The 17,319-nt window shown below is 38.8% G+C and overlaps 3 protein-coding genes and 1 pseudogene across 3 annotated transcripts; 3 read left to right on the top strand and 1 right to left on the bottom strand.

The window, feature by feature from the left end:
* Positions 1-282: 282 nt before the first annotated feature.
* LOC114737131 (mevalonate kinase) lies at positions 283-3,871 on the top strand. The gene is made up of 5 exons (XM_028925039.1): positions 283-672; positions 1,308-1,551; positions 1,630-1,883; positions 2,310-2,723; positions 3,504-3,871. Exons 1-5 carry the CDS (start codon positions 540-542, stop codon positions 3,620-3,622), a joined length of 1,164 nt encoding a protein of 387 aa, XP_028780872.1. The 5' UTR covers positions 283-539; the 3' UTR covers positions 3,623-3,871.
* Positions 3,872-4,888: 1,017 nt separating this feature from the next.
* Positions 4,889-6,051, bottom strand: LOC114737103 (NADPH-dependent aldehyde reductase 1, chloroplastic-like). Its single transcript, XM_028925005.1, has 4 exons — positions 5,929-6,051; positions 5,452-5,828; positions 4,989-5,347; positions 4,889-4,911 (listed from the first exon to the last, which is right to left on the bottom strand). The coding sequence occupies exons 1-4, from the start codon at positions 6,049-6,051 to the stop codon at positions 4,889-4,891; spliced, it is 882 nt and encodes a 293-aa protein (XP_028780838.1).
* Positions 6,052-7,142: 1,091 nt separating this feature from the next.
* On the top strand, positions 7,143-7,767 carry LOC114737134 (probable galacturonosyltransferase-like 1; annotated as a pseudogene).
* Positions 7,768-9,397: 1,630 nt separating this feature from the next.
* On the top strand, positions 9,398-11,592 carry LOC114737135 (putative F-box protein At1g65770). The gene is made up of 4 exons (XM_028925042.1): positions 9,398-9,873; positions 10,059-10,403; positions 10,474-10,832; positions 11,441-11,592. Exons 1-4 carry the CDS (start codon positions 9,398-9,400, stop codon positions 11,590-11,592), a joined length of 1,332 nt encoding a protein of 443 aa, XP_028780875.1.
* The last annotated feature ends 5,727 nt before the right edge of the window (positions 11,593-17,319 follow it).

The raw sequence follows: 17,319 nt of genomic DNA on the forward strand, positions 1-17,319 counted from the left end.
TAAATAAGTCTATTATTCGGTCATAGGCTTTTTTATAATTCTGCTTTGCTCGGAGTATGACCTGTGAAGGAAGGCGAGGGAATGCGATGCAAGAATAAAATAAAACACGCGGTGTGCGTGCGTGGGCTCTAATCGAACGAACTAACTTCAATAACGCAGAGGCTGGCCCATCACAACTGCCTTCAGAAAAGATTAATTTTCTTTAAATTTTTGTTGAAAAACGTGTCCGTGCTTCCAAACAAACAGTACTGCCTGCCTTCAATAGGATGCCTGTTGCTGCGAGAAGAAAAATTTAATATTCATTGCCTAGACAGTCATCGCATTCCCTGAAATTCGCGTGGGATTACTCAACCTTTCGACCACGACAAAATCAGAAATTTCTTCTTCTTCATTTTTTGTTCTCGATTGATTTTTCAAAAAATGGACATCTTGTTTATTCTCCCGGATAACCTTCATAAGTTGGCGGCCTCGGCGATATGACAGTGGAGAAGGTTCAAGTGAAATAGCGAGTGTGAGCAGATCGGAGACGAAAGAAGAATATGGAGGCTAAGGCCAGAGCTCCCGGGAAGATTATTCTCTCCGGCGAACACGCTGTGGTGCATGGATCTACTGCTGTTGCCGCTTCAATTGACTTGTACACCTATGTATCTATCCGTTTCCCCACTCCTTCTGGTAGTCTCTCTTTTCCCCCTTCCATTTGTGTGTGAGTGTGTTTGAAATTCTGTTGCGGGATCCCGCTTCCTTGAACCTTTGAATTTAATTCAATCTGACCGAAATCTTCTTTGGGAATAACATCATGTGCATTTCGGTTCTGCTGTTCATTTGTGTTAAAATATCTTTTTGCTATTTAGTTGAGTGGGTTGAACCTTCTGCATTCGCTGATTTAATTAATATGATTTTGTGCCACGCGTATTGATGTCCAAGCCAAAGGCAGAGAAAGCCACGGCACGAGAGCAGATAAATGCCAAGAGGATGTAGAATTAGAATTAACCGAATGGTGCTGAATATGGATGGAAAGGAATGAGAGAATATACTCGCGTTTTATTATTTTCGAAGGATGTTGCCGGTATACGATAATTAAAAGTAAAATCTCTCAGTAAAATCAATTTGGAGAGGTGCTACCCAGCTTAAGCATTCTATATGATATTCCTACGGCATGAATTTATTTATTCGGTGCTAAACTGCTCACATTATTTCTTTGGAAATGGAAACAACTACACTGATTTTTTGACTAACCAATTCTCTGAATTGAAGTACATTGTATTCAAAGCTGGATTCTCATTCAATTTGTGAATATCATCTCTTAGACAACCACGATATGTTGAAACTCCAGCTCAAGGACATGGGATTAGAATTTTCCTGGCCAATTAGTAGAATTGCAGAAGTTCTGCCAGAATCTGGTAGTCAACCCTCTTCAGTGCCTGTTTCATGCTCTGTCGAGTCTTCCAAATCAATTGCAGCGCTAGTTGAAGAACAAAATATTCCAGAGGCAAAAATTGGACTTGCTTCAGGAGTTTCAGCCTTTCTCTGGTTGTATTCATCTATTCAACGGTGTGAATCCAATTTAAACTGTTAAATTCCTCTATTTTTTCCCCTTTGTTGTTCTAATTTTGTACTCCTAAAATGTAGATTTAAGCCTGCTACAGTGGTGGTCACTTCTGAACTTCCCCTGGGTTCAGGCTTGGGTTCATCAGCAGCTTTCTGTGTGGCCCTGGCAGCTGCCCTGCTTGCTTGCACTGATTCTGTTCGTTTGGATGTGAATGGCCAAGGATGGTTGTCATTTGGAGAAAAAGAGCTTGAATTGGTTAATAAATGGGCTTTTGAGGGTGAGAAGATTATTCATGGGAAGCCATCTGGAATTGACAACACAGTAAGCACTTACGGTAAGGCATAGCACTGGTGGAACTTGTCCTTCTGCATTTTTCTGTCTTTAAATAATTACTATTTGAACCTTTGAACCTTTTATTTGTCGTTGATGAAAAAACTTACTTGCATAGAATGAACTGAAGCATAATATGTGGGCTTTAGCGGATGACCCAACAGTCTTTGTCGGGGTTATCGTAGATCATCAAGGTTAGAATGAGATTTCAAGGTCAAACAGCCGCTACAGATATGGACTTGTACAAGTGCATTAAATAATAGCATTTGGTGGGGAAGTAAATTTATTTTTATTGAGTTCGGATATACTGCGTCTACGTTGTTGTCAACATTTCTTGTAGATGTCTCGGATTTGTCTTGTTTTCAAGACAAGTGAGTTGTTGCCATTTATTTTTGCGAATGACTCAAAATCTAGTATTAGCGCTTGTCAGGCAACATGATCAGCTTCAGATCTGGTAACTTGACGCACATGAAGTCAAATATGCCACTAAAAATGCTCATAACTAACACCAAAGTAGGGAGGAACACAAAGGCATTGGTGGCTGGTGTTGCTGAGAGGACACTAAGGCATCCGGATGCAATGTCTTTTGTGTTCAGTGCTGTTGATGCTATCAGCAAAGAATTGGCTCAGATTATCCAGTCACCCACACCAGATGACCTCTCCGTCACCGAGAAAGAAGGGAAGATAGAAGAGCTTATGGAAATGAATCAAGGCTTGCTCCAATGTATGGGGGTTAGCCACACTGCTATTGAAACTGTTCTTCGGACAACGCTTAAATACAAGCTGGCCTCCAAATTAACAGGAGCTGGTGGTGGAGGCTGCGTTCTGACTCTGCTGCCTACCTGTATCCTTCTCACTCGTTATCTTGTTTGTCTAATGCTTCTGACGTTCGCTGCTCTATTTCGGTTTCTCATTTGTGAGCATAAACATGTTATGAAGTATGTTCATAGTCATATCTAAGTGCGTAGATACAAGTATTAACACGCACAATCATATACGTGCACAATACAAAGAAGATCACCTACTGGAAACAGTGAAGACTGATGATCTCAAGGACTTTTCGGCGACAACCATCAGTTCCCTTTCAATTTTCCCTTAATCAATTTTCCTATCAATTTGAAACGAGTGCTGGTTTGACCTATTAAGTGAGCCTTATACACCCTCGCATTCTCCAAATTGACAGGAAGGAGCGAAAATTGAGGGATCCGATTTCAAAGTTCAAATGAATCTTCATTTTATCTTTTTCGCATCCCTTGAGCACTTGGCCAAGCTACGTTTTACTTCTGAATTTTACAATACTGACTTGCTTTTTTGGCCTTTTTGCTTCTTTGCTGCTCATGCATAAAATTTTATGGCTGGGAGAAAAAGTCTTCGATGATTAACGCATTGAAAGTGAGGGAAAATTATTTGATTGCATCTATAAGAGAAACTTTTAGCCGGGTTTTTGTGGTGGGTAGATGTATTATGCATAAACGAGCAAGGAGCTTTTGTTTATTTTATCATCCCCATCTGTTATTGATTTCTTCTTGCTGCATGAGTTAATTGCGTGGAATTGTCTTGATGTGCATTCTGTTCAGAAACCTATGTTTCTCACGTGTTATCTTCCTTGACAAGTCATCAATAGTGCTTTCAGGAACTGTTGTTGAGAAAGTAATGTCTGAACTGGAGTCTTGCGGGCTCCAATGTTTCACTGCCGGAATAGGCGGGAAAGGTGTTGAAATTTCCTATGGGGTTCCATCCTGATTCCTTTTTGTTTCCAGGCAGCGATTTGACATCAGTTATCAATTGATCTTTCAAATAAATAGCATGAAATTATGTGCTTCTTTGTACCTTCATGTGCCTCGGCTTGTAGTTCATTGTTTTTTGTCTTGTTTCCGTTCTCTACAGATTTTCGTTGCGACTAGTGCTCTGTCACTATCTTATAAGCAGTTGGTGGATAGTCGGTGTTTCCCAATTTCGTCAAGTCCACTTTCTAAAGATTTTTAGGCCGCGCATCTTTAAAGTTTGTAATTCTACCACTGTCCCCAGATCCTTGTATCGTTAACCTTGTGAGTAGATATTGGCCGAAAAAGATAAAAAAACAGTGAAATCTCATTAGTTCTCGTCATCCCCTTCCTCCATGGCCTATAATACTCCCTCAATCGATCGAAGATTACTTAAATATAAAAACCTAACATAATGAGGCCACAAACTAGACCTCAACTTCCACATTTTCTCATGGATATATATCCTCATCTTATTTACTTGTCTTAGAATTTTCATGTTATTTTTAAATAAATAATTTGTTTTAAATTTCAAAATGTAATTATTACTTGGAGTGCAGAGAGTATTAAGTATTAAACAGAGGTAGTTAAGATTTAAAGTAGTATGGTATTAAATAAAATATAAAGGTTAATATAATTTTTAGTCCCTCAAATTTGTCTTCATTTTGATTTTGATCTTCTTAAATTTGAAATCATAATTGTTGATCTCTTAATAGGTAAAATGATCTAGATTTTTATTGGATTATAAGTATCAATATTTTAAAAGAAAAGAAACTTAATTCAAGATACAATTATTACTTTATTACTTTGAGTGCAGGGTACATTAAGTATGAAATAGGGAGAGTTAAGATTTAAAGTAGTATGGTATTAACAAGAGTTTAGTTTTGGTGTCTCAAATTTTAAAGTATTAATTTTAGTCTCTCCAATTTCAAACTATAAATTTTGACCATTCAAAATTGTATTAACCTATTAAAAACTCCGAAAATTATTTGAGTACCACAAAAGTTTTATTTCATTTATTGATATCTGTATCATCTGCACGTATACAACGTACTTCCACGATCTTGCAGAACTTTATGTATAACTCAGTTTCTTCACGGTTCAACGTTCAAAAGAAAATTTGTCTCAAGTACCTTGGAGCCTAGCTAATTAATATATGTATATGGTGATCCCACATTATAGGAAAAACATCCGCGTAAAGCAAAGCACCACAACAAAGTCTTGGATCGCCAGTATCAGCCATACTTCAAGCATTCACAATGGTTCCACCTGCAATACATGAAGCGATGTTAGAACATGAATCACAGGACAGTGATGTTTAGAAGCAGAAAGTAGAAGCAGAATACCATTGGGGTGGAGGACTTGGCCGGTGATGTAAGAAGAGCAATGGTTGCAAGCGAGGAACACGTAAGAGGGAGCCACCTCAATTGGCTGACCAGCCCTCTTCATGGGCACCTCCTCCCCAAACTGTCTGGTTTCATCCTCCTTGAATGACGCCGGTATCAATGGAGTCCATATGGGCCCAGGCGCCACTCCGTTCACTCTTATTTTCCTGCTCACCAACTCAAGCGACAGTCCCCTTGTGAACGCTACTATCGCACCCTTCGTGGCTGTATAATCCAGCAGCTTCGCATTTCCTTTGTACGCTGTCACTGATGTGGTGTTGATGATACAGCTTCCCTCCTTCATGTGCTTCAACGCATGCCTACACCCAAAAATTCTCGATTCAATTCTTTCAGAACAATTAACTGAAATTAGATATAATATATATATATATATATATATATATAACATTCCACGTGACATGACCTGGCCATGAAGAAGTAGGCGAAGATATTGATTCTAAACACCCTCTCCAGCCTCTTCTCATCGATTTCTTCCACTGATCCGGCCTCGTACTGCTCCGCCGCATTGTTGATCAAGATGTCGATCCTGCCATGCCTGTTCACAACGTCGTCCACAACTTTCTTGCAATTCTCATCGTAACCCAAGTCAGCCGGAATGGCCATAGGCTCCTTGGCGTCCGAAGTCTTAGCTTTGTTGATCATTTCAAGCGTGTCCTTTGCGTCCTTGTCCTCCTGTCCCTTCACATACGTGAAGGCCACAGTGGCTCCTTCTAAGGCAAACAAGTTGCACACGGCTCTTCCTATCCCGGAGTCACCGCCGGTAATCAGAGCTATCTTCCCCTGAGAACCAACATATATAACCAATTAGCGTTACCTGCTCCAGGAGAAATTCCTACAAATTTGCGATTCTCAAGAAATATGCATGCATAGAGACAGATACTTCAAGCTTGTTAGATGGCTTGTAATCGGGGCTTGTGAACTGAGGCACAGGCTCCATGGCATGTTCTTTTCCAGGCTGGGTTTCTTGCTTTTGTGGGGGGAATTTCTGTCCACCGGAAGCCATTCTGACGCACCGGCGTTTGGGAACAGAGGGGGGGATCTTCCGGGATGAGGGAGATGCAGCAGGAAAGCGGGTTTTCAACCTGGTTTCGGAGAAAGGAAGGAGAAGAACTCTGACAGCTAGAGATCTTGAAGAAGAGAAAGGGCGAGGAAAGACGTAAATGCAGGTGAAGAGTGGGGCGGATGCCACTGCAAGCGCAAGCCCCCGCCGATCGAACGACTTATGAAGTGGATTTGAGAAATGCCACGTGGCGATACGTGGCGGAAGGAGGCGTCCAGGTGTCGCCTTGATCGCATGCAGAAGAGACGTCGCTCCAAAGGAGTAGTGTCGACCAACTTTTGCACCGAACCCGCTAAATGTCAGATGGTTGCCTTTGTCCCCTCCAATCACGATCTGGAAACCTTCTCCTGACCATGATGATACGGAAATTACATCAGATTCCTAATAAAAGAGTTACTTCCGTTTCTCGTGATAATTGTGTTTTTCGCCTAAATTTTGTTTGATGTTAGTGCTATTTTTTTCATGACATGCCAGACAAAACTGATCGGATTCGTTCTCATTCTCAAATCTCAATTTCGTTTCCTTGAAATTCAATCTTTCTTAACAAGCATGACAAAGGACGAAGAAAACCAATAACAGTCCCTTCGCAATCAGAAGATCGGTAACATATTTCTAGTTTCTAACAATTATATGCTCTTTCTAGATTGCCTCCACTCGTTGACTTTTATTTCTAAATATAAAATCCTAAACAATTTTATCTCTAATATTTATCTATTTTTTTCATGCTAGTATTTATAATAATGATAGTTTTAACTTGGCAAGAATATTTTAAAAAATTCAACACCTAATTATTATAAATAATTAGCTTAACTTATTTTCTTAATATATTCAAATTAGTCAACTAATTCTTATATTAAATACCCGAGTTAGTATTATATATAAAAAGGTTAAAGTATGCCCAATACCCCGAACTATTTTTTTAGGTGCGTCTAATATCCTAAAATAATTTTTGGTGTACCCAGTATCATAAACTAATTAAAACGGTATATCAATATTCCATGCCAACAGAATCATTTTGTTTGACCATTAGTCCCATGAGTCAGCTCAATGTTGACCCCCTTTCTCTCTCCTCATTCCCGAAGTTGACCCTTCGAGATTCCATGACTACCATCTTCTCCATACTCCAACGCTCCTCCTCTTATACCGCAACATTGACTTCCATTTCATCTCTGTCACCTGCAGGCCTTCCTCCTTCTCCATCCTCAACCACACTCTCTCCACTTCCTTCCCTTGCCTTTGTTTTCGAATCTACCCCTTCAATCCTACCTCCGTCTCCAGTCTCATCTCCTCCTCCATACACTCTGCAATGGACTGCCCTCTCAACTACATCGCAAAGCCATCTACCTCGACTCAGACTTGGTCCTCATTGATGACATCATCAAGCTCATCGCAACGCCCCTCGGCTTTGGTTCGGTCCTCCTCACCACGTCGAAATACTGCAACACTAATTTTACCTATTACTTCACACCATCGTTCTGGTGGAACCCGTCTCTGTCGCTCATGTTTGTTGGTCAGAGGGCTTGTTATTTCGACACGGGCGTGATGGTAATCGATTTGGAGCAATGGCGGGAGGGGGATTACACGAGGAAGATTGAGTGGATGGAGTTGCAGAAAAGTATGATCTACGAGCTGGGATTATTGCCACCATGTTCGCGATAAACATGGTTCTGGTATAACGGATTGAGAATGAAGATAGAGAGGGGGTCAACTTTGAGCTTGGTCATGGGTTAACAGTCAAACAAGACATTTCTATTAATTCGGGATATGAGTCCATCGTTTTAATTATTTTAGAATACTGGGTGAATTAAAAATTATTTTAGAATACTGGATACATAAAAAAAAATAGTATGTGATGCTAAGTGTACTTTAACGTTATATGAGACTCATTTCAACTTAGAACGTAGCATTTATATTGCAATGTATCACAAAAAGATACTTCGGTCAATTTATCTAAAAATATTCAAAAAAAAGAGAACCCAATCAAGGTAATTTTTGAGAATATAATAATAATAGCATCACTTTTAGGGGGGGAAAAAATACAACTGTCGATTAATTTTAACTCTTCACCTTATTGATTCAGCAGGTCCAAGGACTAGATGAAGTAACAATTAATATCTTTCCCCTCAAGATTCCTTTTTTTGGGAATAAAAACTAAATACTGTTTAATAGAAAGCAACGCAAAAAAAAAAAGAAAAAGAAAAATCTCTCCCAAGATTTAAGATCGCGGTCCCAGTAATTAGTAACAGTTTAAGAGGGACATTTTCTGGGTTGGCCTTGTATCGATGCAAATTTGCGCTGTTTACGAGGGGAAGCTTCCTCTCATTCTTTTCTATCCTTTCTTTTCTCTTCGTTATTATCGTTGGATCGAAGTTTTAAGTTTTAGCATTTTATAAATTATAATTTTACATAAAAATATATCATTAAGTTTAAATGGTTGAAATTTAATTTAAATAATTCTCGATCTTATAAAATAAATTTAAATTGTAATATTTAAATTTAACTTGAACGATTTATCATTTAATTTTTTGTAAATTGTATAGAGTAAATTTTAACAATTTGCAATACATTTTTTCCCCAAACGTTAGAGGAAAAAGAAAAGTCCTTTCAAATCAGTCATCACAATATTATTATTTACAAAATTTTATCTAAGAAAGCTAATTCATTAAGTCTGTTTTAAAATGTAATTTTTTTTAGTTTTATTAATTCGGCATAGCCAACAGTGTTACTCTTCTAATCCTATTTATAAGTCACTTCTAATATGTTTTACACAGATAAAAAAATTAAATTTTATTAATTTTCATTTAAAATTTAAAAACTTTTTAATTTTATTTCTATTTAATATATTATGTTTTATATAAATAAAATCAATATAATAAAAAATAAAAAATAAAATTTAGATATCTATATAAAAGTTTTTTAAAAATACCCCGTAAATACAACTCAAAAAACTCTTCTGTCTTGTAATGGAACGAAAATGCTATAAAACCCTAACATATTTAGGAGGCTGTCTGGTAAAAAGGAACGGTCCCATTGCATTAATTGCTGACATATTTTGCTTCTCTTCCAACGCTGGCCCTTTCATGGGCATGGGCACTGTCAAAAGACTACTACGTGTCTACGCATCGTTACTCTGTAATTCTATTGAACTGGAAAGTCTTGACCTCACTATCACCTTTTTTCTTAAGCTTTGTTAGTCTTATTCATAACATAAAAAGTTAGCGTTATTATTATATTATAATATATCGCGAAACGTGGGCAGTTACCCCTTGCTTCCTTATAAATTCGATTGATGTGCGCTCCCGCCTTTCTGCCTGCCTGTGCTGCAACACAGAAAGAGGACGCGCTGCGGCATTCTTTGTCTGGGGTCTACCTTCTTTTTTCTCTCGTACTTTCGATGGATGCTCACTCCCCTTCCTGGTCTGGCCTTCGCACTGACTTGCTCCTTAGCATGGCAAATCGCCTTGATTCTCGCATTGATCGTCTCTGCTTCCGTGTCATTTGCTATCCATGGCGCTCTGTTCTCCCTCCACCGTCCCGGGGGTCCGCTTCTCCCTCTCCACCTCTCAAGCTTCCCTTCCCAATGGGTCCCAACCTTCATCTGAATCCCATACGTCGTGGTTACTTCAACCTGACTCACTCCACTGTCTACTGCCTTCAATCCCTCAAGAGAATTTCAGACGCTTCGAAGACTACCGAGTGCTGGTTCATCAAGGTTGAGGAGACCAAAGAGCCTGGCAACTTTTGCCTCACGGATCCTCTCTCTTGGTTTGATTCTAAGAATCTGTTTCCACCTTTTCATAAAACATTGAGGGGTGTTTGGAAGCATCAAAAGTATTTTTTCGTAAAATGAGACAAACTTCTTCACATATTTATTTTGTACACTGTAAAAATACTTTTAAAATCATGATTTTAATTCCATCTAAACACCTCTTGAATCTACTTGATTATAGGGTTTCTGAGATAACTAAGGTTTATGATCTTCAATTTGTGGGAAATAATAAAATACCTGAACTAGACCTTCCTGAGAGTTTTTCTGTCCGCGCTATGAGAGTAGCTGTGTGTTCTGAGTGTCCTGCTTCTGCCGTTATGGCCATTCACACTGCTGGCCAATTGAGTATTTGGAGAAAGGGTGATAAGAAGTGGATTTGTATAAGCGATGGCGGAGACGGCACTTGTTATGATGACGTTGCTTACCACAATGGAAAATTTTATGCTGTGGATACCGACGGCTTAACTATTTCAATAGATGTGTCATTGAATACTGCACAAGTTGTCCCAGCAAATGCCTCGTTCTGGTTCTAATAGATATGTTCCTCTCCAAAAGTACTTGCTGAGTTCTCTTGACGATTTATTCCTCCTAGATAGGCACTTCGATTCTGAGCATAGAGTTCCTGCGGGTCTTGATTATGATTCCGACAAGGATATTCTCCCCACTTATTTTCATGTTTATAAGTTGATTGAGGATAAACGCAAATGGGTTCCGGTGAAAAGCTTAGGAGATAGAGCTATATTTGTTGGTGAGGATTGCGCTTTCTCTGTCTCAGCTCAAGAATTTCGTGGATGCAAGAAGAATTGCATTTACTTTAACGAACGTGACTTCTTGTGTGGTGATCTTCGTCAACATTGTCCGGGCGGTGCTGCTGCATTGTTTGACATGGGGGAACGTTCTGCTAAGATGCTTTCCGGAGTATCTATCTATTCTGGACTTTTCTGGCCTCCGTCCTGTTGGTACGTTTATTGCTAAGATGCTCCACTTTTGTAACGCTTTGAATTTGAGACTTGCAATTATACGAGTCTGCGTGGGTGTGTCTGACCCAATTGTTTATGTTGTCTTTTCCATGAATATTGGAAATGATTATACTCTACTTGTTTCTTGAATGGGTTGCAGAGGTGAGGAAGCTCTTGTGATTGTTTGGCATTTTGGAAGACGCTGAATGGGTTGCATGGTGGCAGCAGACGCGTCCGTTTTGGTTTGAATTAACGATTAACGAAGACATTTGTTCTTGTGATATTGCGCATACCGTGTATGTTGTTCCGTAGGTACTGTTGCTTTTATGATGGTGTTTTGGGGGATGAACTCTTATGGCACGTATGTTATCATTTCAGAGTTATAACTTCATCGAGTACTCCTAATCTCTATGGTTTATGCGTGTTTTTAACTTTGTACTCTCACCTCTTGCATTTTTTAGTGAAGCTTAATTAGGTTTCAAAGCACGGTATTTGCCTGATTCTTGTATTTTGGTCACTATGTTCGTATGGTTGGGATTGAATGAAGCCACGGGAAAGGCACAATATTGCTGTTTTGTGTTGAACTTCTGACGTCTTGCCACAGTGTCCATATTTCAATATATTGCGGTCCTAGTAGGAATGGATAAGCAGAGCGGTCCCATCGCATGGCTGGGATATGGTTTCGTTTCCAACGCTCCCTCCTCCATGGGCGGCGGTTTCCGGCTTGTCCAAGGACTACTCATCATTAATCTCTAGCTCAATTGAAACTGGAAACTGGAAAGTCTTCACATGACTATCCCCGTCTGTTTAGCTTTGTTCGTATCCTCAACAAAAAATAGCATTAAAAAAGCCCACTAAAATTAAAATTAAATGACATGTGAAGAGTATTTTGAATTAGACTTCGCTTCAAATATAAAGCTTATATGTCAAACTGCAGAAGTGTTTAATATAACTGATTTTCTTTTTTTTTTTCTGGGAGACGTAGGCGGTTAATAAATATCAAAACCTGGTCTCCACTTAAAACTGATAATATTGGTTGAACCCCGGGTCTAACCCGCCAAAAATAACATGTTAGGGTTGACCAAAAGCCAACCCGCTAGTAAACAAGTCCTTTTAACTCGCACTACTAGGCCCGTAACCCGTTGTGAGCTAGCCTATATTTTTACATTTTTAAATAGCATGTTATAGTTGTTTTATGGGTTAGAGTTAACCAACACATCTTCAAAGGAGTTTTTTTAATCTGACCTGACCAATCATAGGACTCATATTACCAGTCTATCTCCACTTGCTTCCTTACGGGTCATAATTCGATCGATGTGCATTTCCGCCTTTCTGCTGGTGCTGCAACATCAACAAGAGCACGCACTTGGTCGCTAGTCGGCCTTGGTTCCTTTCTGTTTCGGGTCGCTCCTTACTTGTGTTCTCCATGGATGCCCACTTCCCTTCGTGGTCTGGTCTTCGCAGTGATTTGCTCCTTAACATCGCAAATCGCCTTGGTTCTGGAATCGATCGTCTCTGCTTCTGTGCCGTTTGCCATTCCTGGCTCTCCGTTCTGCCTCCGCCGTCCGGTAGGTCCGCTTCTCCCTCTTCATCGATTAAGCTTCCCTCCCCCAGTGGGTCCCGAACCTCATCCCCAGGCTTCGTGGTTACTTCAACTTGGTTCACTCCACTGTCTACTGCCTTCAACCCCTCAAGAAAATTTCAGATGGTTGGAAAACTACCAAGTGCTGGCTCATCAACATTCAGGAGACCAAGAAGCCTGGCAAGATTCGCCTCACAGATCCTCTCTCTGGGTTTCAATCTAAGAATCTGTCTTCACGTCTTCTACAACATTGAATCTACTTGATTATAGGGTTTCTGAGATAACTAAGGTTTATGATCTTCAATTTGTGGGTAATAGTCGAATATCTGACTTCGATTTTCCTAAAGTCCACGCCAGGAAAGTGGCTGTGTGTTCTGCGGGTGCTGCTTTTGCGGTTTATGGCGATTCTCTCTGGCCAGTTGATTATCTGGAGAAAGGGTGATGAGAAATGGATTCCAATAAGCAATGGCCGGCATGGCGCTCGTTATAATGATGTTGTTTACCACAACGGGAAATTTTACGCCGCGGATGACTCCGGCCGGCTTAACTATTTCAGTAGATTTGTCATTGAATATTGCGCTAGTTACCTCGGTAATGTCTCGTTCTGGTTATAATAATAGACTTGTTGCTGCATTAAGGTGCTTGCTGAGTTCTCTTGGCGATTTATTCCTCCTAGAAAGCGACTTCGATCCTGTGCGTTTATTTCTTGCGGGCTATCATCCTGATTTGGCAATCTTACAAGTCTGTGTGGGTGTGCCTGATATCATTGTATTAATGTTGTCTTTTCCACGAACATTTGAAATAATTAAGAATTAATTTGTTTCTTGAATGGATTGAAGAGGTGAGCAAGCTGTTGTGACTGTTGTGGCAGACGCGTCCGTTTCTGTTTAAATTAACAAAGATGTTTGTTCATTATGTGATGTTGTGGTTGTGCATACTATGGTGTTTTTGGGGATGCCTGACATGTGAGCATGTTGAATTTAGACTTATAAATTATTCTAATTCTCGTAAGCTCTATACTTAGCTTTATGCGTGCAAGCTGGCCTTCCTTACAGCCTGTTGCGCTATATCATGTTTTAACTTTGTGCGCTCACATATCTTGTATTGACTTTTGGTGTTTGCTTTTGAATTTTCATTGAAGGTCAGGTCGCAAAGCAATGTTTGCCTGATTTTCGTATTTTTTTTCCCGTATTCATCTGAGAAGCCATTTATAAGTCAAATTTAACTGTTTAGTGTCTCCAAGTGAAACTTTTAAATTTATAAGTCAAACTTATGAATATTAAATTCTTTAAGATCTATTAGTAGTTCATAAAATTTAGAAAATTCCGGTAAAATAAAATAAAATATAGAAAATTCGCTTGTGTTTTGATTGTTTAAGTTGAGACCTGTAAGTGATTCTTTTTTAGATTAGGTTGATATGCTTTTTTGAACAACTCATTTTTTATATATAAATAATTGAAATGAAAGAACATTGTTAATTATTATATTTCTCATATTTTGTATTTTGTTCACATATCCCGCTTCATTGAATGAGATAAAAAACCTAACTGTGAGAGAAGGGCTCCTACCACAATGATAGTATTAACTTGTCAAGAGACCTAAGCGAAAATGAAGGGTAATAATAGATAGAGGCCGACGGATATTAGAGCCAGAGAAATGCGGCTAGTTTCAATCCATGTGGGCTTATCCACCATGGCCTTAAACAAGTATGAGTTCATTTGATTACAATGCTGATTACGTGGACTACTTAAAAAATTGGTCCAACTCCCTTAAAAACAGATTTTATATTTAATATTAACTCTTCAAAAACTTAATATAATTAAATTTTGGGGAAAAACGCATTCATTAAACAAATCCATAACCACAAAAGTTCCTATCCTCTTCTCTCGCAGCATCCACCATCTTCCTCAGTTGACAGTTGTCGCCATCAATTGTAGAGCATTTCATTTTTTTTTCCAATCTTAAATGTGAAAAATTATTGTTAGCAAGATGTGCAAATAAAATTAGGTAATAGTCACGATAAATAGTTTTACTATATTTCACTCAAAAAAAAAAAGTTTTACATAGGACCAAAGGCATAAGCTGTCAACATTTTACAGGCTAGTCACTTTTATAACAACAAAAAAAGGAAAAAAAACCGAACAGGTGCAGAAATAGTACTTCACAAGACAAAGTATGTCTCCCTGAGCTACAGAAAGGTCAACTCACCAGTCACCAACCAGGTTACTCTAGCAAGTGGCGACCCTTTTAACCCCAGTTCCTGGGAGATCTGAGCACTAATATCCATATATCGTGCTTCTGTGAGTGTTTGTTTTTCAGGCCATATATGTGCTTTCTAACTGAAGGTTAAAAGAAAAAAGCAGTCTTACTCAAATTTTGGCTCCACTCCATGCGAAGCAGAGTTTCATATACAACTTCTGCTGTTACAGAAGGTTGAAGAACTAGCCGCCAACTACCTGTTGTGTAAGGGATCAGGAGAAGAGGGCACTTCTCTTTCAACGTTCGCGAAAGAGCTTCCATCTTTGTCACTGCTAAAGCTTCTCTTCCATGCTTGAAATTTGAGCCTATATTCCAATTCCTCTTTTACGTGTCGACCTTCCAAGACCTTGTGATTTAAACCTGAAAGAGTTAATAATATCAATAAAAAAAACACTCCATTTGACCCCCGCAAACCCGCATGGCTTCCCTGCGTCTTTAAACATAAGCCTTCCTCCGTCTTTCACGTTATTTGGCGCAGAGATGGAAACCAGAAATCTCAGAGTGGTATGACACACACACACACACACCATAAGAGAGAGAGAGAGGGGGGAAGAGGAAGAGAAAGGGGCAGAGACTAGAGTTAAAGTATTTGAGGTTGGAAATGTTTGTTAGATGGTCAGATTGAGGCATATTTAATATGTGGGGTTTGGAGTTGTCCCCCGTCTCATACTCTAATTTCTAAATCCGTGGCCTTATTCATCATGACGAGCAGTCAAGCTCGTATTAGTATATATCAGTTAACAGTAAATCAAGACTGTTCTCGTGGAAACAGGGCTCATGTTCAGAAAAGCACACGAGCATAACTATAGCGTAGCGTGAAGCCCTGTCTTCAAGGAAGTAGACGCCCTAATCCACTCCCTAACTATCTGATCTTTAATTTTTCATTTTATTTATACAAGTAGCAGCACGGCGATTTGAATTTAGTGAATCACTGAACAACATTATTGTTATATTACACCTGGTAACTTTCCCAAACTAACAGCTGAACCGTCAAACCTTAGCCGACAATATCCCAGAAAAACACGGTTCATGTTTGACCATTTCGGAAACCACCAGCTGACATCGTTGATTTTAATGATTAATTCACAAATATTAAGGGACGGTTTAGAGCTTAAGTGTGCGTATTGATGATGAAATGCGGACTATAACCAGTGTCAGCTTTATTCATGGGGTATTGGCACTACATTAGTCAAATAAACGACTTCATAAGTCCAACCTTCAACCTAATCTTGCCTATCGCACTGACCTAATTTCGTGATCAAGACTTGACTCTTCCTTCACGTGTTTTTGCTTCAAATCTAAAATGGTACCGTCTCCATAATCTGTCGGTGCAGTTTTCGACTTTTCGTAGGTCCAATGAAACTTTTATGACGGGAAAACTAATTTTCCGATTTGATGTGAAAACTTATCTTCCACAAAATGCAGTTGGACCAAACAAAATGTTATTTTTCACTAAAGAAATATGATTTGATGAATACATCATTTCATAAGGCAATTTTTCGAAATCTTAAATTAAATAATTTTGATTTAAGACATTTAGGTCATTGGTACCCTGCCAATACGTTTTTCTAAGACTAGTAGTACTCGATTTATTATTATTATTTTATAATATTCGTATATACGATATAAATATCTCACAAAACTAGGCTGTTTGCCTTTGGGAGAAACAACAATAAAGGGCATATTTTAACTTGTGTGTTGTTGGTCTTAGCTTTCTAGTAATGCCTCCGTAATGGGGAGTTTGTTCTTCCTTTGGACTAGACTTGTGGCGGGTTTTTCATTCTGTAATGTCACAGCGTTGGGATTTGCTGAACCTCTACCTTAGCTCAAGCAGTCGCGTCAGATCTATGTTACTTAAAATAAATTGACCTGGTGACTTGTGATGGGAAGCTTCATTCAATTTAATTTATTGCTACGAAGCAGTGTGTTTTGGTCCCTATTCTTATTAGTTTTGTAACAACAGTCGTCTGTGATTTGTAAAACAGCGAAATCTAATGGGTGCCATTTATACAATATAACAATACTTACATTAATTTTTTTATAGTCATTGTGTTGAGTTTTCCTATTACATATGATGACAATATGTCATTTTTAAAATATTAATATTTAATAATATTTAATTATAAACTCATGAAATTTACAAAAATGAAAAAAAAAAAACATATGATTTAAGAACTTGATAAAGTAGATGTAAACAAATTTTTTTCCTCTAAAATATCTGCTTAACTATGCTCCCTGAAGTTACAACGGATGCCAAAATAACTAATAAATAAAAACAAGAATTGGCTTATAAATGACCGAATGAAAATTGAATTGCATTTCTTTTTTGGGACTTGACTCTGAGAATTGTTATTTACTCAACAGTCAAGGTAGGCAATCTAGCAATGTCTGAGTACCACCTTCCAACTAGAATGTATTTTCATTTTCCAATCAGATGTAATAGTTTTTCAGTTTAAACTTGCATAGTCAGTCACAAAAATTGGTCTCGTGTTACCACTCGGTCAGCCCTTCGGGCCTCCCGCCTTCAGCCACCGTTTTTTCCCCCGGGGAGTAACTCTGGTTAGTGGTTTACTTCTTTCTTACAAAAAATCAAAAGCAGCACTAGCAACATTTCATGAAGGTCTATCAACGATGGGCCGCCG

The sequence above is a fragment of the Neltuma alba genome, unplaced genomic scaffold, assembly GCF_004799145.2.
Source record: "Neltuma alba isolate B1F8T4 unplaced genomic scaffold, ASM479914v2 tig00013410_pilon, whole genome shotgun sequence".
NCBI classification, from domain to species: Eukaryota; Viridiplantae; Streptophyta; class Magnoliopsida; order Fabales; family Fabaceae; genus Neltuma; species Neltuma alba.